Source organism: Chaetodon auriga, chromosome 21, assembly GCF_051107435.1.
Source record: "Chaetodon auriga isolate fChaAug3 chromosome 21, fChaAug3.hap1, whole genome shotgun sequence".
NCBI lineage: Eukaryota > Metazoa > Chordata > Actinopteri > Chaetodontiformes > Chaetodontidae > Chaetodon > Chaetodon auriga.
Window position 1 is genome coordinate 12,099,660 of NC_135094.1, and position 27,764 is coordinate 12,127,423.

Below are 27,764 nucleotides of genomic sequence, written 5' to 3' on the forward strand. Positions count from 1 at the left end.
TATTTTAAAGTTTAAGCGGCCTAAAATAATGCGCCTTTAAGAAAATGCCACATTAATGTGACACTGTTAGAGAATAAAGGGGTAAAACCTTTTCTGGTCAAAAAATATCAACAGTAACAAGCTGACTTTATTCAAGCACAAAAGCAGTAACAATTATTATCCCAGTTAAAGTTGTTTATGAGTGCAGTTGTGCTTTTGTTGGAGGGGACAGGTGATGGGAAGAGACTGGGCTGGATTTCTGTCTTTCACTGTTCTGCACATACACATGTGCGTCTCTCTGTGTTTGTACTGCATCTTGTTGTCCTTATCATTACTGACTTGTTTTTCTTTTAACATGAGAAGGAAATGAAACAAGGGAAATATAATCAAAGGGCTGAGGACTAACTGGCATGCAATACATGTCCGTGCATTCATACACACAGACAAAAGCACTCACAGACATATACACACACACACAGTGTAATCGCATCACTGGAATGAAAGATGTACGTGTGTCACTTCTAACAGTAATTTATGCAGAGCCTTAATTGAAAATTGTTATCAAAATCAATTTGGCAGCCTTTAATAGGATGAGAGCAAAGAGGCTGCAAGAGTCAGTTCCCTGGATGATACATTTGTTAGAAAGCGAGAGACAGTGTGTAAGTGTGTGTGCATCAGTGTCTGTCAGTCTGTGACTGTGCTCTGCATTCTTCTGCAAATTTTGTGTGTGTGTGTGTTCAGGCAGGTGTTATCACTGGGTTTGTGTTTGATTCCTATATAGAATTAGTTCACGATGAAGAAAAGTCCATTGTGACTTGACTGTAGCTGCCAAGCCATCGTTAGATGTGTGTTTGTGCGTGTGTGTCGGTCTCCACTCACAGTAGGAGCAGCCATAGACTTCTATGCGCAGACCAATCCGTCCTTCCTCACTCCAGTCCAGCGGGACGAGCCTCAGGAAGCGTGCCACGATTCCCTGCTGCAGCTCATGGCGAACTGCGCTCTCCGAGTTGGAGTTCCCAGAGAAGGCCTGTGAACACAAACACACACACAGACACACACAATGAAATTAAATACATCAAAGCCACAAGCCTGCAGTCAAACAAGCAGCTTTGGGACTAGGAGCAAGAGCTTTTGTTCCACTCACCACATCCTGCCCTAAAGGTGCATACTCACAAAACACACAAAATAATTATGAGTCTACATATCTAATATGCTCGCCATAAGACAATCTAACTGCAGGGGATTTGAAGAGGAAATTGCATATTGTATTCACCTTGAAGTGTAAGTAAGACGCTGCCTGCTCACATCATTTCATATTTAGACTGATTTCTGGGTCCCAAAAGATTCATGAGGGCTTGTAACTGATGAAGTTAACAGTTCCTTGTCATATTAGCACTGTGTTTCACACTCAGTTAGTGTCGTCTCTGAAATCTCAGCCTCAGGAAACATCATGTTCTCTACAAACAAAACAAATATGTACAAAGCCGAATTGTCCAGTGTCTGCTGATTAATTTATTTAACTTTGCATGTACACAACAGTGTATGAGACACTGGCTTTGAATTTTATGCAAAATCATGTCAAAAGAATGCCGTTTCTTTACATGCGGCTTTAAAGAACAAAGTTTAACTTGTACAATTCCTCCTGTGTCCATAGCAACAGCACGGCAGCAATCCACCAATGACGTCAACCAAGTTCAAAGTCGGCCAACAACAAAAAGGCAGCAACAATGAGGTGGCATAAATCTGACAATTTGGAAGTTCTTCGGAAATGTAACGGCACTAAAAGAACAACTTTTACAGCGATTAGAAGCACTGACCTACTGGGTAAAGCAATGACAATGGTGAATCTTGTCAGAGGGGCAGCTGTATGCATACATGTAGTACAGATTGATCATAATTTTGTTCACAGTACAAAAGGGACAAAGAAACATCTGTGTGCAACTCCTCTGCTGCTCCTGCTCAGTGTCTCTGCCTTCACATTCCCTGGCACATGACGGGGACTACCTCTAACCAACCACTAATCCACCTCACCACAGTCCCTGAACTAGTTTCACTTCTGTGCTTTCCCCTCCTCTCTGAAGCAAACATAGACACCACCACTGTTTCCCTCTACATACACAGAACAGTTGGTGCGAACCATTGGAGAGAGGCGCCATTAAAAGCCTAGCAGGTAACGAGATGGGAGCAAGACACTGGACAGCCATGTGTTATTCTAGATAAGACGTGAAGTGGGAAGGGCTGTGGATGAGCGTGGGAGGAAAAAAAGCTCTGCTCAGACAGGCTGCTTTGAGCTGACTCCTCAGTGACCCAAGTATGTACCCCTGAAGATATGCTATCTGTAAAGGAGGAGATGGTCAAGAGTTCACACTAAGCTCAGAGCCACTGAACTTCCACTGTGGTGAAGGAGTGGACATGAGGTGAGCAGTGCTTCTATCTCCTCTGTGCCTTTCCCTCACTTTCATTTTTAATCTTTATTTATCCAGAAAAGGTTAACTGAGCGCACAAACACACACACGCATGCTTTTTTATTAGCGCCCTGCTTCACATTCACACAGCTCCACATGACTCATTGGGGAGCCCTTCAGTATACTTTAACTGCAGCTTCTACTCTCTGCAGGTTGAGCAGGTCCTGAAGATCTGGGTTAAGTGACTTGCTCAAGGGCAGCAATGCTGTTTTCGAGGGAGAGGGCTGCAACTCACTCACACGCTCACATTACTGTATGTATGTCACCGCCTATAAAAATCACATTTCCAGTTGATACAGCATTACTGTTGGTCACATCGCATTTTCAGTGAAGGGAAACCATTTGTCATGTTCTCACTCACAAAGAGATTCAGATGCTTTTGTCCTGGAACCAATGAAGGTGAAATCAATGAGGGCACAAGTTCCTATTTAAGGATGGTTTATTCACACATGGTCACACCTGAAGTACAACCCAGAGTCGGTGATGAGACAAAGGCCGACTCAGCTTATACAGCGTCAATGAACAATTCCACAGGCTGAGGTTGCCATGCATATCCAGACCATAAGACAGGAGTAAGATACCTTCTCTGTTCATAAATGATGCATGGTTGATATGAAAGTACTAAAAATATGAAAGCATAGCAAACATCTCATGTCATCATACAAAAAAACTTATCAACATGCATAAGGAATAGCTTGGTTTTGCAGTGCTTGCAGTTTGGATATATGTCCAATGGTGACGTTGTCTTTCCTCAGATCATGCATCAAACAGCAACTCTACTCAAGTGAAGGAAAACTGTAAAAACTTCCCATAGACTGACAACTGATGTACTTTTTGAAAATGTTTTATAGCCAAAAAACTTCTTAAAACTGCAAGGCAAGAGTAAAATCAATTAAAAAAAAGTCCTAAAAAATGAAAATATACGTTTAATCACTGGGGCTAGCACCACCCTGTGGGGTTGTTTGTACATTCCTCATCCCTCTCCTCTACGTTCCTGTCAAATCTTCAAAATCCTCTTTTACATTCAGTGCTCTCCATCACATGTTTGTCCTTTGCTATTCTATTTTGCAAAATACTTGTGGCGCTGGCTCAGGATTTCAAGCACGAAAAGCACAAATGTATCAGTTTGAATGCACACATGGAAGCACACACACACACACACACACACACACAGCCACCCATGCACCACCTTGCCATTTAAACTTCTCTGCAACGTTAAAACCTGATATCACCCTTAAGCTCATTTCATAGTTAAAGTAATAATAAAAAAAAATCCTGAATAGGATTTGGCTGACTGCGTGCTGGTGACTTTACTTCTCTTTGTCCAGCTGACACATTCCTTTCCTTACCCTTGTCAAGGTATGAGCGAGAGAGAGAGAGAGAGCGAGACAAAGATATAGAAAGACAGAGTGAACAAAAGCATTTTTCGTCTCCACCCAAAAGCTCCATCCCCCCCATCCCGATTTTCCAGCTTCCCTCTTTTATTTCTCTATTGTGTTCATCCTGCTATTCGGCACTTATCTGTGCTTGGCTGAATGAACAGCTCAATTCAAAGGCATTACTATGCGGAGCGCAGGGCAGAAGACGGGGTGGGGAAGAGAGGAGGAGGATGAAGATGAGGAAAAAGTTGTGCATGCTGAACACCTCACAAAAGTCTGCCTAGTCAACCATTTAATTCCCTCTCCTGCAAAGTTAAATCATTAACCACCAAACCGATGAGTAATTGGGAATTTGTGTGTGCGTGTGTGTCACTTCATGTAGTGAGTAAATGTTGCCATTTATTTTGGTGTACTGTATGTGTGTGTAAGCGTTAGGCAACTTAAGAGCTTATACACTTTGACGTTTTGTCTAATCAAGAACTGAGGTAATTTACAGCAACAAAGGCCACAAAGTGCCGGAGGCAACTTTCACTTTTCACTCTGTGTTCATCTGTGTGTGTGCGTGGGCATGCTTTTATGAATCCGTGTGTTTTTCTCCAAGTAGAGGCCGAAAATTGATGGATATTTACGCTATGTGCGTCAAACTGCTTTTAAAATGTACTGCAGTAGTCCATCAGAAAATAAGCAAACATAACTTGCACTTGGGAATCCTTTCCAGATTCAAACCAAAAAATATTTTTTTGTACTCCGGTGAGGATATGCATAATGTTTAAGAATATTCAAAACTCAACATGCTGTGTTTTAAAAGTTTCAAAGTTGGTGGGGGAAACCTTGGATGAAAACCCAAACAGCGCAGAGCTGTCACATGATTTTAGCAAGCCATGAGATCAGTGGAGGAAAAGCAATGAGGGGAAAACTTGACTTGGAAAACAAAAATAATGAGGGAAGCTAAGAGCCAGCCGGTCTCCTTGTTGGGTGTTTGGACCACCAGGGCTGCTGTCATTCAAGAAAGAAAAAGCCAATCACTTGACTACAGCTGGTCAGCAAACACCCCTGTGGTCTGCTGTGTCTCACACACAAACGCCCATCAGTCGCCACCATCATGTTCAGCAGCTCTCCCTCCCTCTCACACCTCAGTCACTGACTTATTCTCCATAGCTGCATGTTTTTCATTTCCTGTATGTGCATCTATTATTTCTGTCTGTGTGTGCGCGCGCGTGTTTGAGTGTCAATGAATATCTATCTGTTTGTGTGTGTGTGCGCCTCTGTTTTAATAGCCAGGGACAGGCCTTTCCAGAGAACAGATCTCAAGATACTGAGAAACAACAAGTGGAAGCTATTTTCTGGGGTTTGCTTGTTGTTGTTGTTGAACCAGTTTTTTAGACCAGCCAAGAGTCGGCGCCATTGTGTTTGTGTGCGTGTGTGTGTGTGTGTGTGTGTGTGTGTGTGTTCCTTCCTAACAGAGGCAGGGGAAATCAGTCCAGCCTGGTCTGGTCTTTTGTTTTTATCGACAAGTGTACAGGACAAAACAGATGGGCCATAGAGAAATTTGTGTTTCTGGGAAGCCCTGTGGGTGGTTGTGTTTGTGTGGGTACGTACCAAAGACAACAGGATAAACTGTAGTAATGCTAAATTTAAGTCATGAATCTTTAAACTGTTAAAGATACAGAGAACTGTGAATTCTTCATGTTACAAGAAACAATAAGCACTCAATTGAAAAAGTAGAATAGAATAATCTTCCATTTTCTCCCACTGGTGTAGGGATACTTATCACTGTGATTCTGTGTAAAACAGCAGCTTGTTTTATAGAAGAATAGCAAGTACATGGCTTCTAGTACAGTCACTGGCATGTGTTACAATTATGCTTTCAGAGATAAACCCCTTGTAACTTTGAAATGTAAGACCAGCATCAGACTGCTGTGATCAATTCAAGTCCCCAACTACAAAAACAAACCACATGCTCCATCAGTTAGCTCCTGTGTGGACATGTCTTCATCAGGCCTCTGTCCAGCAAACTAAAGCAATGTGCCTCCAATGGTGGGTTTATGTTATTCAGGTTCCTTGCCCGAAACTATATGTCAGTAAAAAATTGGGTACAGGCCTTACTGAACAAAAAAAAAATGATGTCACAATGGGAGAGATTGTTCATCTCCTCTGGCTAACCACTTCTTGACACTTGCACACAGAATTAAAATTCTGGGCTACACAGTCAATCAAGCCTCCCACTAGGGGTAGAGACCACAACCAAGCTCTGCTGCAGGCAGAAGCTAAATGGATTTTTGATCTGGGTCTACAGCTCCAGACTGGCTGAATGAAGAACTTGACCTGTGTCGTATCCTGCAATGTTTTTAGCCCTTTTTTTTTTTATTTGACTATCATTCGTTTTTTTTTTTTTGTATTGTTTTGATTGTCTGCATTCCTTTTTTCTGACATGTTATTTCTGCTATTTTCTGATGTAAATTATCTTCATTGTTTTGTTTTTTTTTGCATTACGCTGATGCTTATTTTCCTTGGTTTTGATGCAACTAGTGGCTTTTCATTGATATAATGCAGTCTAACCCATTTCTCCTTCTTTCCTGCCTCTTTCCCCCATTTCTATAGTCCTCCTTCAATACTCTTCAGTTCTATTAGAGGAGGAACACTGAGCATGAACTCAGCTGCATATCTGCATGTTTCATTACAACCATTCACTGTGTGTCTGTCTTCTGCTATTGATTTCTGCACCTCCAGTGCTTAAATACATAGTTTTTCTTTGCACAAGCAAGGTGCTTCCAATGTCCTTTATGTTATTTTATTGGAGCTGGCACATTATTATATCCTTTTGTATTGGTTATAGCCATGTGCCCGAGCTTTTCTCCTCAGTTCAGTATCTCATTAACTGTTCTGACCAGCTAAAAGAAGCTCCCAAAGAGCTGGTGACAAAGGGAACTGGAATCTCTTTCTTTGCACCACATACATGATTACCTAGAAAATGAGGAACACTTCCCGAACCTTTCATGCTAATACTTTTCCATACACTTCCTCTTTACTGTGGGGTAATTGAAAGAAAAAAAAGTGCTCAGTAAAACTCAAGAAACATTTTAGCATCACACCGTCACAGTATTTCCTCTAACTTCACTAAATTATCACTGGTGTGCAAAAATATTCCCCTGCACTGAATTAAATTTTACAGAGTCAGGAAGGACACACACACACACACACACACACACACACACACACACACACACACACACACACACACACACACACACAGAGGGAAAGAATAGAGCTTTAAGAGCCCATTACTCAGGCTGTGAACATTTGGCACCTTCTCTCCCCTCTGCTCACCAGGGACCAACACTGATGGAGTGAAGGCTGCCTCCCTGGCTCTGCTGAAAAACCTCACATGCCACATGGAGCTACAGCAAGCCGCTGTGTGTGTGTGTGTGCATGCCTCTGCCCCTGCTGACACTTCACCAAATCATTATATGTGAGTGTATGTGTGTTTTGACATTCTGTTTGAGGGGCATTTTCACACTCATTCATGTTTGACTCCTCCTCATGCATCACACCACCTACTCACTCAGAGCTTTGACATTAGTTGGAAGCCCCATGAGAACCATTTGGAAAGAGGCGAGATCTATTCAGCGAAATGAGTCAGACACATGCCACTCATCACCAACGGTCTTGTGGATCAAATAAAAAATGTTCATTTTTAAGTGGTAATTGGGGCACCACCTGTGCACAGTTACACCAAACTATTACCACTGTCATGAAACACAGACCATGCCATCAGAAGGGTATAATTTGACTAAACTTTCCAATGCCATGTCTTATCCACAAGCACATTGTTCATATTCGCGACAGTGCTGTTAAAATTTCATAGCAGCCGCTCAAGTCGTACCACAGGAGACTTCCACGGCCCACCGGGAAGTGTCCTCTCTATCTATTTCAATTCATCATCTTCGTTATTCACACTCAGCAATTTTTAATTTCCACACAACTCTTATCTGGAATGGAGTGAAGTGACATTAAAAAGACTGACGCTCAAGCCCTGTGAAGTCACTGCAGCGGATCAAGATACAGAGCCCGAAGTTGGAGGAGACTTTTTATCAGTGCAGATGAAAAAAAAAAAAAAAAAAAGCCAGAAAAGTCATACCCGTGACTGCGAGCAATGCACTCCTCTGTGGTCTGATTTGTTAAATTGAAGCATTTTGGACTTAAATGCTGGATACAACAATTCATTTACAATATTAAGCAGCAGCAGTAGACACTGTGAGCCAATGTGTGTGTGTTTTCATGTATGAGGGTACCCGGTTCGCAAATTCTGTGCCGGGTCGATCAGGATCAAAACAACACGATAATATCTATTAATAGGCACATCAAACTGAATTCTGAACCTCTTAAAGATCTTACATTAATATCAAATGATGCAACTCCTCTGATGTAAATGAAACTCCTTTCATCCCCTCCCCATCCTGTCTCATCAGCTGGCACCAGTTGCTGTATGGACGGTGGCTACAGTATGGATCACCTCCAACTGTGACTTGACTCATTACAGAGGCAAACCGCTGGCTTCAGTGGAAGAATCCATGGTTGAATGTATTCCTCTATAAATAGCTTTTTGTAAAGGATGCTTATTTTCAGAGGAATTACCAGTCACTGAGAAAACAGGCACCCAAGTATACTTTGACAGAACAACAATGGCTGTTTGTCTCTCTCATGTTACTGGCAATAGCAATTATCATTAGAAAAAAAAATCCCATTTATAGTGCATCTGTTATCATGACAACAAAGACAGTGTCACGGATGCGAAGCACGGATGGAACCTCTAATGCTGTGCATGTGGTCATCTTGATAACACAGTAGGCATGTGAAGGTTTGGGTAGAATAGAGGGCCAGTTGAATTGATTTCTAGATGAGTTAATGACAGGCTATCATTATTCAGACATCTGAGGCTTTTCTTAACTGGGGATCCACTCGATGTGCTTGCTGTCTGGGTTGTGCAGCTATAATTAGAGTAAAAGAAATTAGTCAAATATTTCTGTTTACATAACGAGTCCCTGTCTCCTACTCCTGATATTATCACAGCAAAGCAGACACTTCATTCTCTCTCCCACTTATTGTAAACACGTGTTTTATTCAGAGGCTCTGGAAGGAAAGGAAAATGTTCCATGCTTTAGTCATGCCAGACTCTTTGGAAGTGAAGCTCAGAGATGTCATTGTGGTACTTTCAAGATTTAAAACGAGAACGTAGGAAGCGTAGTAAATATAAACTGAAACTATAGCAGCACCCTAGCTGAGATCTAGAGCACCCCTCCTGATCCCTCAGTCACAAGCTGACATTTAGCAGGCTGCAGATTCAGCAGCTAAAATGTACCATATAACCACAACGTCCCTGGACCTCTGTTGCATGTCAAGCCCCTCTCTCCTTCTATCTTGCCATAATCCCTGTCTCTCTCTTACACTATCACTGGCAGAAACTAAGGATATCTCATCATAATAAAGACTTTTTAATCATGTTTGCTTTCACTATTCTATTACAACGCCCAAAGACTGTCGTCCAAGACTTGAGTAATGCCAGACCAGTGTCCTGCATCTTCACATAGACTCCTCTTTCATGATCACTCCAAAACAAATTATTGGTCTTTTCACTAACCATTTTATTCTTTTTCCCTTGTCTTTGTAGTCCCTTGCATTAATGTACACTTCCTGTACATCAATGCAACAGTACATTAATGTTGTTGCTCCTAATGTAAGCCTCTCTAGATAAAAAAAGTGTCAGTCAAATGCCTCAATGTTAATGTATGAGGCGCTTGATGTCTGTATTTATTCAGACGCAAAAATGTGGAAGACAATTTAAATCTTGGAAAAATCACTGACTTGTTTGAAGTCAGAACAGTGCTTTACCTGGCAAGGAAATACATTTATTTCCATTTTGGGAGACTTGATATTTACATTTCAATATATTTGAGAACTATTGAAACCCTGATTTGAACTGGATGCTGCCTCTGCTCATTCTTAGCAGGTCTGCCTCCACAGACAGTCAGGGGAAATCTCCAAAGTCCTGAACTGATGCTGCCTTCAAATGGAAGTCCTGAGCTTGTGGCTGTGATATGGGAAGTGGTCTACACAATGTGCTTGCTGTTCAAGGGCTTAATTCCTGGTTGCCACTGGAGCTTCATTTGTAATGTGCACAATGCATTCTGGTTGTTGTTCGGACCTCCCACTTCAGGATGATATGGAAATCTAGAGCCTTCTTTTCAGTGTTTCCTGGCCACAAGGCACCGATTTCAAGAACAATTGCACATGTCTACATAGGTGCCCAAGATTTAAGAGATGACCCTCTTTCCAGTGCTAAAATTCCTCTTCACAGGCTACTAGGGCATCAGGAAACAGAAGTGTTAATCTCCCAACATGTGAAGATCCAAAATAGTGATACTGCTCTATGATGTGTTAGATTAGTAGGCCTGTCAGAGTCATAGGTAACTATAATTCACTTGCCTTACACCTTATGCCCTGGTTTCTTCAAGCTGGAGGCCAAAATGGCTCACAGGCCAGCTGACAAGATAACAAGGTCAGTAATGTGTTTCCAAGCACGGAGGCTTGAAAAATTATTTGGGTCCTGTGCCAGTAAAAGATCTATTTTAGGTCTTGTGAGTTTCCTCCCTCTGTATTATTTAGTTCTGAGGGAACTGCTTTTGAGTCTAGAAATATCTTGATGAATATTAAAAATATGTGCTGTTGAATACTGTAATCACAAATCAGTTCACTCCATTGCAGATCATCAGAGAAAGTATTTACAGGTGTATCCTTCTAGCTTACAGCACTTTTTAAATCATGCACTATTTCTCATATCTCAGGCATAATTTATGGAAGCATCTAACCCACCATGAAAGACACACAAATGACAACTATATATAACTGTATCAGCTTAAGATTTGCAGCCCTGGCTGTGCTAGTTTATTGGACATGCATTACTGGCAACTGACCTGCTGTACCTGCAACTTCAAGCTTCCCATACACATGAATAAACAGTGTGAGACAGGGCCTGCTGGCATAATCAGAACAAGACCTACTGTAAAGAAGCATGTGGAAGTAAAATGTGATTTAAAATGTTTGTTGAGTTAATTGAGCTGATTTTTATTCTGTGCTTTCATAGAATTCACAACATGTGGCTTTTAAGGAACCACTGACACACACATTAAATCACGATGTCGTAACTTGCTGCCTTATTTCCATCAGGTGTGCTCAGGCTTGCGTGTCCGTATTCCCCCACAGGAGGGATGCTGTAGGCATCAAAAGTGCTTCTGTCAGCTCCACATACACGTCCATGTATGACGGTGGCATCACTTATTGAACCTTCGCAGATTTCAGCAGAAAGCTTCAGAAATGCTTGGGAAAAAGTTGCTTGTGTGGACACTTCTGCACTACTAATCGCTAATCTACTTCCATCACACTATTTCACACTATAACACACTACGTACAAGTAGTAGTGCCACTACTGTCCAACACTGCCTATCAGTATGATTATTGTGTTAGTGATCAATTCAAGTTTGTAAGTATTGACAGCCTCTTAGGTACCTGTCCTCTGTTACAGCAGGTGGTATCTTGATTATTGCAGCCATTCATCTCTGTCACTGTGACTCCTCAGTAGTACATTAGTGAGGTACTGAAAAACATTTTTCACAAAACCAATACTTCAGTTGCCAGGTCTATGCCAGATATCCCCCACAGTCACAGCAGTTAATCTTGCATCGACACTGTTGCTTTGACTGAAAGTGTTGCTCTCTGTTTGACAGTGAAAGAGTTAAGTCATCAGTGTGGAGTAATGGAAGGTGGTGATTGGTGGCAAAATGTTCCTGAATAGAAGCTTCATGCATAAGACTGCAGGACAGGTGGTTTTCTCTCTGGGGATCGCTGTCTGAGCCTCATCCAGTGGTGAATGGGATTGAGTCGAATGTGATTGAATGGGTTGAAACAGGCTCTGATGGTAGCAGTGTGTGTGTGTGTGTGTGTGTGTGTGTGTGTGTGTGTGTGTGTGTGTGTGTGTGTGTGTGAAACATTAAGTTGGCTTAAGCACCCCACCATGCCCACCCGTCCCTTTGATCAATAGCACTGATAGCTCCAACATTATCACCACTTACACTCAGATAGACACACAAACAAACACACACATTAACACAAAGGTCTTAACTTGTGCAGAGGTACATCTTTAACTTCAACAGAAGCATGTGAGCATGCATGTGTGTGTCCCAAAGCCTCTTCTAAATAAGACAAGAGACAGAGAGAAACAAATGGCTCCAGTTTTGCTTGTTACTGCACTGAAGATTATTGATGGTATATGCTCATCTTAAAATTATTGGCTCTATATTTGTTTACATAAGCAATATTTTGAATTACATTGGCGATAAATTAAAAAGCAATATATATGTCATGCATCCAGACAAAACACACACACACACAAAAAGTTGGCTATAGTTACAAAAAGATCCAAGAGATGAATGTGTTTTGGAGTATTTGCAGAAATATTAGAGGCAATGAATCAGGGTTAATGGCAGAAGGAAAACACTTCTGAATAAATAATAATCAGCAAACAATTATGATGCAGCACACGAAAACAACAACTTAATTTACTCTCTACTGTACAAGATCCATATTTGTCACTGCAGCCAGTCTTAACAGTACTAAAAGAGAGAATAATGATGAAGCTATTTGGGGCTGAATGCAAATCTTAATACTCATAAACAAAAATGCACACATGTAACCACAACCAATAAAAAAAACAAGACGAAAAACAAACCACAGCTTTTAATTCTGTGGCTGGTAAAGAAGATTAGCCAACGTCACACGTTAGATCCTCTCAAACTCACAATATGATGGTGCACATGAATCATTATGGAGGTTTTGTAGCTTTTAAGCCGAGGACATGCCCATGGCAAGGCACGCAGCGGCTAATACGGAGAAACAGGAAGATTGCTGGTGGGCTGGGCTGGTACACACAATAATCTCATAAATAGATCATGTTGGCTACACTCACAAATTTGAGTGTAGCCTATTGATGATTGATGACGCAAGACACAAAATGACAAGATGGAGAATAGAAAGAGAAAAGAGTGAGCTGAAAAGGCCTGGATTTAAAAAAAGAAGCTTTAAAAGCTGATGTGGCTAAATGTGCCAAATTCAGCAGCTTCTCCATGTTAGAACAAGCTTGAGGCTTGAGAGTGAAGGTACAGAACAAGAGCCGGAAGTTGATGGAGATGATCAGACAGGTATGCTGGCTTAGGCTAGTGGCAAGATGTCAGGAGTGCAGAACAAAATATGATGTATAACATTGCCTGCAACTTAGGTGTCTCACCCCTAAGTGTGAGAGACTTTGTTCTCTACTGTACTCTCTGAGCAGCAGCAGCCAGTGTGCCACTGGCAGTGAAGAAGAGGCAGTGCCGAGCACCAGCCATGAGAACTTTTCTCCAGAGTGTGCGGGTAGGATTGCTCAATGTTAAAGCAATCAGAACACTTTCGTTTTGTAGGGAGGAGGGACTTCAAACCATTTCATTTCTTAAATTTGATTTAGTGTCAGGCGCATTGTCAGGACCCAGTAAGGATCTCTGCTGTGGAAGGCACAAGTGAGCTGTTGAACCGCAGCGTGAAAAATCTAACTTGACCAGATACATTCAATATAAAATGACCAGATATATCAGCTGACTGATAAAGAGCACTACTGCAGAGGAAGTTAAGCAGGCAGGCCTATTTTCAGTCCAAGTAGATATGACCCCAGATCAACGGACCAGTGTTCTGTAATACTAAGATATGTCAGAGGTGTCAATCATGAAAGATTGACTGCTATGGTGGACTGTGAATCATCCACAGGGCAGCATTTCACAGAGCTACTGAAACAAGTATTACTGAAGCTCAATATAGACACTGGCACATGTGTAGGCAGCTCAACTGATGGTGCAGCTAATATGCAGGGACAGTATCAGGGATTCTCTACACTTCTCTCTGAGCAGTCTCCTACTCACATTCATATATGGTGTTACGCACATCTTCTGAATCTTGTACTGGCAGACACAACAGGCAGCATTGCAGGAAGTGCATCACTGTTTATACTGCTTAATGATACAGCAGTGTGCATAAGAGAGTCATACAAGCACACCTGGGAAGAGATGAGTGAGGATAAGTATCATACGAGACGACTGTCCCAACAGAGGAAACTAGGTGGTGGGCTAAGGATCAGGGTCTTTATAAAGTGTTTGGGTGCTTCGGGAATTCTCAGGAAGCCTAGTTTTTAGATGTGCTTATGGCTTTAGACACCATTTTAGAAGGCAGATAAAAGCCAACTGTGAGGGCCTCGCCAACGGGATTCAGAGATGGCCTTTTGAAGCATGAGACAGTGCTCACTGCTCAAATCTTCCTTCGCATTATCTCCTCTTTCAATATACTTGCAGACAAGGGGGATGGATATTCTCACAGCTCAACGTCTGTTGAGGGGGCAGAGGACAGCCTTAGGAAGTGTGCTAGAGACTTTGAAGGAGTTAAGAGAGCAGCTGATGAGTTTATAAAGTGGGCCAATGGAAAAGCAAGAGAATGAGGACTGTGAGCTGGTGGTGCAGACTGCCCTTTCTGAGAAAAGGATCACAAAAAAAAAAAAAAAAAAAATGTCGGGAGAACTTAGTAAAGACGAGCCACCATCATTACCTGATCCTGACTTCAGGATCAAAGGATACAACACCATAGAAGACACATGAGGGACAGTATTCACAGGTGGTTTTTCTCTAATGCAAAACTTTAGTTCTATTTTGCCTAACTGGACCATAAAACTCCCCAACTCAGCCCTCAGAGAAATGTCTGCTTAGGTTTGACAATAGAACTACAGTTGGCACATTATGTGGTGAGATGTTCAGCCTGGCATTCCAGCGGGACAGGCTAAAGATGTCCCCTCTGGAGGGCTACACTGTCAGAACAGCCAGTGAGAGGCCACAACAAAGTGAGGAGGATCCTTCCATGGAACAGCAGGATGTGGAACTAGAGAGCAAAACTGTGTCATTTGTGTTCACCTCATTCTCTCTCAGTACAATCGCCTCACTGATGCCTACCATGCGAGTTGATTGTCCTACTTTTACAGTCTGAGAGAAGCTTCTCAACAGTGAAAATCATAACAGACTCAGAAGCACTTTGACTCAGCAGCACCTGGAGGCATTCACGCGGACCCACTGAGAAAGAAATTCTCATGTCTTCAGACATTGATACAGTGATAAACAAAGTTGCAGAGACCAGTGCCCTGCTCAGGTGCTCATTAATGTTTTAGGGCTGGCCATGTCTCCTTGAAGCTACACTCATGCACAGGGAAAAATAGACTATAATGTCCTTAGAAACGTATACTGCAACAAAGTTGCAGAGAACAGTGAAAAACTTTTTATTTCATTTTTTATTCATTCATGTTTGAGCAGTGGATTTCTATATTTGCAACCACTCATTTGCACTGAACACAGATTTTTAATATGTTAGAAAAAGATATTATGATGATGGAGAGAAAAGTGCAGTAATATTTATGTTTGAGGGAGGGATATGTGCACTTTTATATTCATTCACGTTTGAGGCTTGTATATCTAAAGTAATTCAACCATTTGCACTGCAAAATAGATTTTAGAGAATAGTGCAATACATATCATATTCTGTTATTGTAATTAGTTAAGAGCGTACGATCTGTTAAATAATGGTTTTACTACTTTTCCTTTTAATTCATGCTGCATCCTCTTCTCCTTTGTCCTTGATGCTGTTTAGTCTGCTGCTGTATACCTTGTTTGGTTCTTTCAGGCTTTTCGCTAAATCTGATACATCAACATCAAATTGATGTTCATTTATGTGTGTTACCCCTGAGTAATAAAGTACCGAGACCTAATGGTCTTCTACAGGAGATTCTTAAAAATACTAGATTAGTGTATCAACGTTATTCATGACAGGCTTACTATTCTCATCTCCCCTCCTCTGGCTCAAAGCCCATCTGTTATCACCATTCAGCAGCAGTGAGTAGTGTGGGCCATTCACCTATTAGCTAATGATCACAGATTATCAGATGCTCCACTCTTGTTTGCTAACAGTGCCGTCGCAGAGATCTGTTTGTTTTGAGTAACGGACGTAGACAATATAGCAACAGAGAGATCATGTCCACACAGAGTCAAGGAATACAGTGCTCATGGCTCATTATTTTTTCTGTCTAGAACCCATCAGTGCTTGATTAAGGTCTTTAGTTGAGATTTTACATTTAGAAAGAACTGTGCTAATTATTTGATGAATATTTATGTCCACTGCAATGTGGCACTCTGAGAGTTTCCTGCAAAAGGCTCTCTGCTCTGGGTTAGATGAAGGTGAAAAGGAAGCCTTCCTCCCCTTCCCTTCTGACCAGTCCTTTACACACATACATCTTGAGTCATACATTCATTTTTACACAAAGAAATGAGTGCAGGACATAATAAAAAAAAATGGTTATCTACAATTATCACCCAACAAGGATATAAAAGCATGTCAGCTATAGAGCTCTGTCTTTGATGGTCTTACTGTTTCTAGTTCCCTGTCTGACAGCCTGTGGCTCATACACACATAATTATACCTACACACACATTTGTTGTTCACTCACCCAAATGTTGCCATCTTGGTGATATGGTTTCCAGTTCCTTCCTGTGTCACTGTAGAGGAGACGGTATCGCGTTGTCCAATCAGAGCTGCTGTAGCGACCCTGTGTTGCTATGGCGCTCACCTGCTTTCTGGAACCCAGGTCCACCTGTAGCCACTGGTAATGGTCACTGTCCAGTGGTGACCATCCACCAGCACCTGCAGAGTTAGTGACATTTAATAATGAGTGAGAAGTCAAAGGTTGTCTTCAACTGTCCTTTTAACAGTATCTAGCCTGTGATTTTTTTTCTAAAATGAAATAGCTTGGCCAAGGTTTAAATAATAAAAGGTGACAAATGGTAGGCAATATGTTTTTTTTTTTTTCTCCCCAGAATATCTTATTAGCAGAGACTACCTGTTGCACATACAGGCTGAGTTGCCGTTGTCTGCAAGCAGAGAGGCAGCGTGGTACCACTATAATGACATTTTACAAAGGGAATGTTGAGTTATGGACCTTCCTATTATTAATGGTCAGTGCCCAGCAGATAGCAGCCCAGACATTTTGCTCCAAGACAGGCACTGGAATAGCGTGGAAGACGTGATGTTTTATTAAGAGCGTTGCATACAGTGCCAGAGCCCGCTGACTATAAAGATGTTTCACAAGAATGACAAGTACGCTCCTCTTCAGTATCATATAATTATTCACTCTCCAACACAGCTGACACCTCAACTTCGAGAGGAATGCAATGAGTGTGTATGGCATTTCGAGATGGATTCCTTTTTAATATTGGTATTCAAGGCAAAATATGGTATTTTATAAATGCTGGGCAGCCCACTGTCATCCACATGACTGCAGATATGGTCGCTTTAAGCTCAAAGATAAAATTGGCCAACAGGGGTGTGCAATATCATACCGTTAATAATATTGTTACTGATACTGTTATGCACAACAACAGGCAAGAAGTAACACTGCTGAAAGTGCCATGGTGGAGCGACTTCAGTAGTGTGGAAGTGGTTTGGTTACAAAAGATCAGATGTACAACAAACCATGGTGATATGCAAGAAGTGCAAGAACACTGTACAGCACTTACTACAGCAAAATGGGACAATACAGCAAACTCATGAGCCAAAAATCCCGTGATGAGAGCCCAACAGCTATTATGAGTTCTAAACCAAACAGACAAACTACACTGGCTGAGCATAGCATCGCTGAATCTTTGGCAAGTCGTATGCCATATTTTGTCAAATCATCAAGAATATCATTATCTCAGAAATACCCTGGAATATCGGGATATTATTTCCCCAAAACTACCGGCCGAGAATGAAACAGTGATAAGATGTGAGCACAACATTACAATTGCGTGACTGATGATATCTATTTCTCATCAAAGTGCTTCCAGAGAGTAAAAAAGGAGTGAAACATTCCCTAGATATGTATATAAGTGAAAATGTCAAGCACAAATTCAGTAGACTTTATACTGACAGTTACATATGGTTATCTCCACTTATTTCCAGCTAAGCTCTAGTTCAATATGTGCATCCTTGAGTACAGATTAAAGTGATATTTCACTCTGGTAGAACATGTATTTCCATTTTCAGTGGACACATCTTTTGGAATAGCTTTTTCTTAAAAATGGACAATAACCACAAGGGAAATTACTTACTGCAATGTTCGAGGCAAATTATTTGACATCCTCTTTAACTTTTGCATAGTGTTTAGAAGGTAGTCAAATATACACAAAAACCAAGGTGAAGGTTTATGATCTCTTTGGCAGGGTGGGAGTACTAAAGTTGGAAAACATTCTACCAAGGTGAAATATTGCTTTGAAGAAAATGACTATCTCTGAAAGCATCAAAGACAGCATTTCAGTGCTATTTTGCCATGGCTACAGTGTCGACTGTTGCAATAGATGGCTGTGGTCGTCTCGTAATCCACTCAGTGGCAGTCAGTGTCCTTGTGCTGGCCTGAAACCTCATGGCTGTGCCTTCATTTCCAGACAAACACTCATGTGTCCTCCAAAAGATGCCCCCCTCACACCTCCAGGTGTCTACCTAAGGCAGGGCCAAACTCCCCTGGACCTCACAGGTTAAATGAGCCTCAGGGTAAATGAGGCAGAAACAAAAGAGCAAGGCAACTGCCAGACAGAAGGCAAAGAAAAATGCTGGACACGATCCTGCTGACCTGATTTCATCTGCCATTAAAACATAAGAGGAAAAAAACAGAGGCACGATGCCAACATTGTACGTAGGCTACTGTGAGAGGAGTCAAACCAGTGTGAGAAATAACAAGAAAAAAGCACATGAAGTGTCTAAAATGTGTCGAGATGAGTGCAAACTTTTGCATTCACACACGCACATGAAACACTGAAGATGTATCAGTGCAGCAAACAGCCGAGCCTGTGACAGAATGCAACTGTGAAATGATTATCGGGAAGAGTGGGTGGTGGATGGACTGCGAACTGGCCATGTCACGGCCGTTTCATTTGATTCTCCGTGATGGATTCTTTTTTTAAAGGACACAAATACAGATAAGAAAGTGACAGGCTGAAAGCACAAGTAAAGGAGAGTGAATGATTTAAAAATGACTGGGAGAGAAAGGAAACAGAAACATGCCGACAAAGTAAGAGAAAGGGACATAATATGACCAAGAAAGTACAAGAGTTGCAGAATAGCAGCAAGCGTGGTGGAGGAGGCGTTGGAGATGATAGTCATATGATAAAATAGAGGGTGAGGCAGTTTGCAATGTATCCCCCCACGACAAAAATCCTATATCTTATCCAATTACAGAGCCATTACACTCCAGCCGTGGCCTTGACAGATAACCAGGCCTGTATCAGTGGAAACGTCAATACCTCAAAAACCCGTTGCAGAAAAGCCATTCCCTTGGGGGGATAAAACACTATCAAAAGGAGGAGAGGGGAGAGGGAGGGTGAGGAATCGGGTTTGGGAGGGGTGGGGTGATAGTGATAAGTAAACAGACAGTAGAAAATAAAGATTAAGAAACAGGCTGCGCGGACTAAGATCATGGCAGTGTGACACTACGAACAAGATCGGAGGATGAGGTGTCGTAAAGAATGACGAGAAGGTGTGTGCTGAGGGGGTGACAAGAGAAGGGAGGAGGTAGAAAAATGGAAATGAGGGAGAGTAAGAGAGATGGATGAGGTGGGGGGGAGAGGGAGCGATGAGAGAGGATTTTATGTCTCTGATACAGGGAAGGCCAGATATGAGATAGCATGTGGATGGGATGAGAAAAGAACAGAAAGGGAGCAATTCAGTTATGGTAAAGAAGGTGATAGATGAGAGGAGGGACAGAGCAGAGGGAAAAGGATGAGAAACTTGGGAGAAAGAGGTAAACTGAACTCATTCAACATTCAGTGGAGAGTTAGACAGCAGGTGGGTTCAAATGACATGGAACAGAAAGCTAAGATTGGAAAAGTTATGGGTGGAGTTCAGGACAATGGAGGAAAAGTGAGAGGGAAGGGTTAGAATATATGTGTGATGTATGGGGCCATTACTGTACATTCCTCAGTAACAGTGGGACATTGTAGAGGCGGGTATGCTGCTTTAGGATTTCAGTGTTAATTTATCTGAAAGTTGAGCCAAGATGTGTGGCCCTGTTTCTGTATATCAGAATCCTCAAACAGTCTATTGACATGCACATACACTGTACACGGTCATAACATGACGTCTTCCTTTTCATTCGTAAGGTCACATCTGATGATGGAGAACTACTTGAGACATTTTGATGTCAAATACCACATATGAAATTGTTTTTCTTCAAAATGAATTCAACCAGTGCAGGCTGACCTTGCGTGCTGCTTCTCATCCAACCCTCTGTTTCACAATCACACACAGTCACACTGCTAAAGTGCAAATGCAATTCTCCACTGCTGGTCACTGAGAAAAACAAGCAAGCAGTTGGCAAATTTTCTCACATTGTTCGAGGTCACTTAAACGGTTGCTACTGGTTGGTGGGAATCAAATTTCAAATCTCTTATATTCTTTGCCCTGCAGTGCCACTGCCTCAGTTGCTGCCCTAGCTCCACTGGTGGCTGGCAGAGCATTCAAACTGAAAATTGCACAGCAATAAAACACACACACATTCGGCTACATTGGTACGTGTCATGGCCACACGTGTCATATCCCTGTTTTACACCTCAGCCACTTCACACTTCACCCCAGGGGCCCCTGCACTTCTTGAGAACCTTCCCATCTACCAGTTGCCCTTGGACTTTCTGGAGTCCCACACCCACACGTTCACCTGTCTCAGTCTGACCAGCCACACCTGCCCAGTAACACTGGCTCAGACTGCGATTGTTGCTGTTTGCCTTTGAATTCTTTTACCTGTACCTACATCTTTACCTGAACCTGCCTTCCTGCATCTGCTCCTGTTAATCTGATGATTACATGCAGTCTCTGTTTGAACCCTCTGTAGCTATCCAGCCAACCAGCCATTATTTCAGGTATAGTTCATTTTTACTGAATCTGTTCTGGCTGTGAGTCTACATCTGGGTCTTGTTGCCTCGTAAATAAACTATTTCAGTATGGCTGCGTTGCTGATTTGGGATGTGGTGAGAATCGTGATGGTGGTAAAACCGCAAGGGATGAATTTGCAACCTTTACAAGGTATCATGGCAACAATCATTTGATCCTCCATCCCATCAACATCAGAATTAATGCATTAATTAATTTACACTACAATGTACACAGTGCACTGCTGGATGATGTTGCATGGTGTTGCGTCAAAAGTTGGTTCAACTTTTTTGACGGACAACTCTTCCTTTCCTCGCCCAACTCTGCCGTCTCACTGAGCTGAATGAGGAGGCTGCGTTTTTGAAGAAGTGCTTCCTTTGGTTTGAACATGGCTTAAAGGGGTGAGTGAAAGGACATGGTGTTGGTAAGGGAAAAGGGGCTGAAGAGGACAGACGGAGTAGAAGGCATGGTAGGGTTATAGGGTTACCAGAAGTAACAGATGGGAATGAGAGAGAGACAGATAGACTGAAGAGTCCAGAGAGACGTAAAGGTTCACAAGATCGTGCAAGTGATGGCAAGCATTTGGGAAAGATGGACTAAAAAAAAAAAAAGCAATGAGAGAAGAGAACTTTGGGCTAAAGAGCTTGATGTTAGAGGTCAGGAGAGGAACAAGGGACATGATTAAAGGATGTGGGGGAGCAAAAAAAAAAGAAAGGACCAAAGAGGTGAGATGGGCAACTGCTGTCATAGGTTGGAGAGGAAGGGAGAGGGCTGGAAAAAGAACAGATGAGAGGTGAGAGGGGAGGAGGGGCAGCTTGACAGAGGTTAGGAGGGGGGTGAGGAGTGATATATATATATATAAATATATATATATATATGAAAAGAACAGAGTTGCAGTGAAAGGTGAAAGCCGGAGGGAGAAAGGGGAAAAGCGAGAAGAGGTTGACAGAATAAAGTGGAGATAGAGGAGGAGGTTGGCGGAGGGGGACTGGAAGATGAGAGAGTAAGAGCGAGTGAACAGGAGCATCAGTGGAGGAACAAGCAGGAAAAAAATGGGAGGAGAAAGGGGAGGGGTGGAGAGTCGGGGGAATGTCGCCGTTCCCCCACCTGTCACACACACAGATGTTTGGGGAGGAGGGGAGGAGCAGGAGGAGGATAGGGGAGAGAACAGGGGAACAGAGAAGGTCATGGAAACCACCTCTGAGGAAGAGGTGAAGAATAGGAGAAAAGAGAATAACACGGAGGAAAAGATTAGGAGATAGGGCTCAGGACAAAGGATGGAGAATAAGTACAACCCAAGAGGAAGACGGTGAGAATGAAGCACTGAAAGGAAAACAGGCTAAAACTAGAGGAGCGCTGACAGATTTTTCTCCACTGAAGCTGCAAAAAGTCCTCAGAGTACTGCTGATACCAAGATGCTTTCTGGATAAGGGACAGTCAGAGTGTGTGAGTTATTCAACATTTCTGAGGCATTAAGTGGAGTGACGGTAAAAGGGGAAAAAAGTTAAAAAAAAAAGAAAAAAAGATGTAATTTATTTCCTAAATTTATTTCCTGTTTCATATTATTATAAAGTGAAACATCAAAGCTGTGGACTGTTGGTTGACAGCAAAAGCAAGTTGAAGAAGCACCTCGGCTTCTGGACTTCTCTTCTTATGTTTTATTGACAAAACAATGAATGGATCGATACACAATAACAGATTAATTAATAATTGTCTCTGTCAGACAGATCGAACATCCTTTAATGAACATAAAAAAGAGCAAAAAAAATCCAATCAGTTTTTTTTCCCACACCAGGGAAATTCACTGGTATTGATGATATACCTCAGCAATTTATCAGCCCATTTCGCAATGGCTTAAAATCTGTCTGTAGGGAACACCTCTATCCCGTATGACTATTCTACAGTCTACCTTTATAATGCATATGAATTGGGGCCAGTTTCTGTGGCAACACTGATGCTGGCATTTAAAAAAAAAAAAAAAAACAACCCGGTATGTTAGAAATCAGATTAATCTGCTACCTGCAAGCTACCCTGGTGAAACTGTCCCTGTGTGATGCCCTTCACAGGTCTGTACTAGCCAAATGGAATTCACACAGAGAGGCTCCTTCTGAGATAAAGGGAGCCGACAGAGGCCGAAAAACATGGCTGGTGAGTCTCCAAGCTTGCAAAACAAGGTCTGAGCTATCTGCGATGACACAGATAACCCTGCATTGTAGCAGCGGTAGCACAGTCAGAGTCATGCTGATATTAGTATTGATTCTGACCACAAATATTCTCACACGCAAGCATAAGAGTGAAGATAAATGTTTCTGTGTATATTTATATATACGCACTCACACACGCACGCACACTTATACTTCTATCCTTGTGAGGACCCTCATTGACATAATGCCTTTCCTAACCCCTTACCCTAACCTTAGCTATCACAACTAAATGCCTAAAACCAAGTCTTAACCCTCAAACAGCCCTGTTAAAAACTTCACTCAAGATATAGAAAGTATACACACACAGAGGTTTTATCAATTGTTCAGTTTTTCAGTGGCATAAAAGCAGCAACAAAGTGATCATAGATAGCTAGTTATTGCCCATTTTTCACATGCACAAAAAACCAATAACAATGCACATACAGTAAAAGCCTTGAAAAGTCATCTTGGGTATGTGGGGGGGCATAGATAGATGTACCACCAGCAATATGCTGACTAAGGAGAGGCAGGGCAACATAATGAAAAAGAAACCTGGAAGTGCCCTCTGGGAACCATGACTGAAAATGCCTGTCTTTTGAAACTGTCAACGAATGCAATCTATGATGTTTTTCTTGTATCACGTCTCACGCATCTCAATTCAAACTGTTTGAAAAACCCAGTTATGTGTCATTAAACCACACCACAAGCAAAGATATGAAAGCACCCATTGGTTGCTTTGAACTTGAATCCCTCTCAGCAAGTCTCACCACCATCTTTTCTTTGCTCTGTCAAGTTGACTCCCTCCTCTGTTGTTCTTATTAGAGACACAGATGATAGAGCTCAACTAATTGGACAAGATATAGGGTTGTTAATCGCTCCTGGGGAATGAACATGAAAGTATATGCCCATAATGCACAGAAATCTGAACTGGAGTGTGAACATCTTTGCATGTGTGTGATGATGACAAAGCTTTTACAGTCCAGAGGGGAAATGGAAATTCAATTGTCTGACTGTGTAAACTGTAGAAAATGAGTCACACAAAGAGAACGGTGGAGAAAAGCACAAGGAGCAAGCAAACAGCAGAGAGCGGAACAGGAACACAAGAGAGATCAAATAAGCGAAAGTGACTGAAAGTGCACAAAAAAGGAGCTCAAAATGTATTCAACGCGGAAGTAAAGACCCAATTTCTCAGAGAGAGTAACGCCGACACAGTGTTATTGTGGACGAGTGACGAACAGCCAGTGACAGGCATGACACACGAACAAAAGTGACAGTGGCAAAGCAGGGCATCAAACAAGGGAACATCTCTCCTCTGTCTTACTCTCAGTGTGGGAGTGTGTGTGGGTGGGCACGCACACATAAGAGAAATTATTTCTGCGCATGCTTGTTAGAGCACTTTTCTCTCTCTGCCTCTATGTTTGTGTGCCCTAGCACCCGAGAGAACATGCGAAAGTATGTTTATCAAAGTTGCTGCTTTTCATACAAAACCACATTAACAGAAAGTATAGCATCTTAATTAATTAAGATGCCGAGCCGCCGGAAAAAGGGAGCAGAGAGAAAACAGCTGGTTAGCCCTCTGCAAGTACTTCATCTTTCTGTCATGGAGCAAAGGGAGCGGATGGAGACAGAGTAATTTAATTAGGAGCGGACCGCCATTATCGATGGATGGCTGCAACGGCTAGAGACATCAAACAACTTTGCCAGATGACAGAGAGTGAAAAGCAATGCATGAGAAGGGAGGGATAATCTGGTTAATTGTGCAGCAAGTCAGAGCACAGTAGTACTGTGACATCCTGTGTTTGAATAAGGAGGGATACAGCGCAACTTCTTAAAACTTTGGAAAAACTTAGAAAAGTACTGTATGTATCAGGGCGAGAATGTGAGAGAAGAAAAAATAGATAATGAGGTCTGGGAAGAAAGAAAGGAGACAGGCTGAGAAAATGGAGTGTGGGATTGAGAATGTTACTGTAGAAAATAGAAAGTGTATGGAGGGAAAATGAGATGGAGAGGGAGAAAGGGGAGACAAGGATGTGATGGAAGGTGGAGAGGGACGAGGCAGAGCGGAGGAGAGAGACACACAGAGGAAAAGGGATAAGCAGAAAGAGAGAGAGAGAGAGAGAGGAGAAAAGAAAATGGAATGGAATATAAAGATCAGTGCCCACGTGTTTGTGATTAGTGGTCCAATCTCATGCATGGTCACACATGCATGCTCACATGCCTACAGGGATATTCACGCACACACAATCAGTTCACCCGTTCCTCTCTCACCTTCTTCACAAACAGAAGGTATTCATTATTCTCCTGTGTGCCCAAAGCCCAAATCACTTTTTGACAAGTTTTCTATGAATGAAGGCTACGTCAAAACAACCCATTATCTAGTACAGTTTCTATTGTGGCAGAGGTAATAAGATGCACCTGCATGGAAACTTGATTGATGCTTTTTTTTGTGGTGATGTAAGACTTGAAATCCCTCTGTAAAATATGAAGTTGAATTTCAGTATTTGCACACTTTTGGCTCATATTGTCAGCCATACGCAGCTCACCACTTATCACTTTAACTATCCCTCACTAAGCTTCAGCTCATTGTTCCATTTGTCCATTTAAGGCTGTTTTCAATCTTCCAGGAATGCCTTTTTTTTTTCTTCACATCCTCCTCCTCTCTCTCTTTTGCCGTCACCCCCTCCGTGCCTCTTCTATTTTAACCTGTATCCACAGGGCACCTGTCTTTAGCAGGCAGCACTGAACACAGGTGTGTGTGAGGTGCAGATCACAGCTCATGTGGTTGCTGTGTGACTTTTGAAAACCTATTTGGAGCGCGTCACTCTTTTGCTTAAAGTTAAAGCAGAGTTCTTCAAACCTTTTTGGCCACACAGCCTTGTTACTGGGTCCAAAAATGTCCGTGACCCAAGAAGAGTAGCTCAGTTGTCAAAGTGTCATGTGGAGTCGAGTATGGCATATCTTTACAATATGTTCTTAAAGCTGCATTCCACCATTTTTACACATCAAAGTCAATTTACTAGTCACAGGAAGTATAAACTCAGGCCATGACAGCAGTTGAATAATGTCTTCTGTGGCTTGGGAGAAGCTTTGCCAAGTCCAAGAAAATTAGAAGAAAATTATAGACCTCTCTTGAGGAATATCAGGCTGGGCTTGGACACCACAAATTTTGGAGGTTTGGAGTTTGAAACACATGAGCGTTTGCAGGCCTGGAAGGTCTAAGATGCTATTAAAAATATGTATCAGGGAAGTGTTCTTGTCCAGGGTTTTTTGAGCTTGATGCATACTAAAAGTAAGATATCTTACCCTCAGCAGCATTAATTTCTCTTGTTAAGCAGTTCCCCAAGCATAAACCTAATGATCCTATGTGGTTGAGAAAGTCTGAGTTTGAGATGTGAGGAAACGATCCTTCGCTACATTGTATTAACTGTCATCTCACTTTCCTGTGTCTGTTCCTAACTGTCTCTCTGTCTCTCTAACTCTCCCTCCCTCCCTCTGTCCAAATAGACCAAAGGGTTCTGACTGCAAAGGAGTGGGCTCACTGTTTCCTTTGTCTGACACTTTTGAGATGTGCAGGGTCTCAAACATGAACCAGCACCAAGGAGAGACAGTGAGGGGGTGGGAGAATGTACATTTGAGGGAGAGTAGGGAGAGCAGATTGAAAGGCATTGAAGAGGGGGGGAAAGAAGAGGAAGGAAAGAGAGGGAACAGGTGGATGTGAAAAAATAATAAATGGTGGACAAGAGAGGGGAAAAGCGGGAGAAGGATGGTGAGAATGACATATTAACAGACTGATGCAGGGAATGAGTGGAAAGGGGCACGGAGACAAATAAAGTGTCAGGGTCTTTTATCAGTCTGTTCTGTCTTCAAAACCCAAGGCAGAAACTATCCCTGCCTGATTTATCATACTGCAAAAATAATAATGGAGATAAAAATCTAGCTCATACAGCTAATGTAATGATAGACTACAGCAACCAGCAATCAGACTGGGCTGGTCTTACATAAGATGCCATGAAGTAATTTTATAAATAACACGTTGCATAGAGTAACAGCTTGCAAGTGATTTTGTTTTCCTGAGACAAAGGGCATTTAGCATTATGATGATGAGTCTGCTGGTAAAGAATGTGTTTAGGTTTCAGGAGCCAGACACTCTCCCTCTTCCAAATAAACACATAAATAAAGCAATGTGCACAAGCATATTTATGCATTTATACACATATGCACAAATACATTCTCTCAAAACACATGCAGTTACTCATATCAAAACACACGCTTACATTCACACACACACACACACATAAATGGATGGAGAACAAGCAGGGTAAGGGGAGCCTGGTGACTGACTGGACCGCGGCAGACAGCTGCCTGCCGGAAAATCATTACAGCATCATTTCACCTCTCTCTTTCATGCACACACACAGGAACATACACCCAGAAATGGATATACATGCAGACACACGCAGCCAAACACACACATGCCTGTAGCCTAAAACTCTAATAGCTGTCTGCATTCACAACACAAGTTTAATATGAGTGGTGTGTCCCATTGATTTTGTGCCTCCCCTGTTCCACAGCACTGAGGGAAAGCAGTAATGTGGCTTATCAGCGCACACGCATAACACTGATGGCACTGATGGCTGCCAAATGCAGGTGCTTGGAGGGACCCCTCCTCATGGTGTGACTGGGTGGGCATGAGG

General features: G+C 42.2%; 1 protein-coding gene across 1 annotated transcript in view; it reads right to left on the bottom strand.

Moving 5' to 3' along the window:
• Positions 1 to 27,764, bottom strand: part of cntnap2a (contactin associated protein 2a) — a 296,814-nt gene that overhangs the window by 144,608 nt on the left and 124,442 nt on the right. Inside the window, exons 3-4 of the mRNA XM_076761762.1 lie at positions 16,440 to 16,633; positions 859 to 1,006 (exon numbers count right to left, since the gene is read on the bottom strand). Of these exons, the coding sequence (XP_076617877.1) occupies positions 859 to 1,006; positions 16,440 to 16,633 (342 nt within the window). The remainder of the gene's footprint in view (positions 1 to 858; positions 1,007 to 16,439; positions 16,634 to 27,764) is intronic.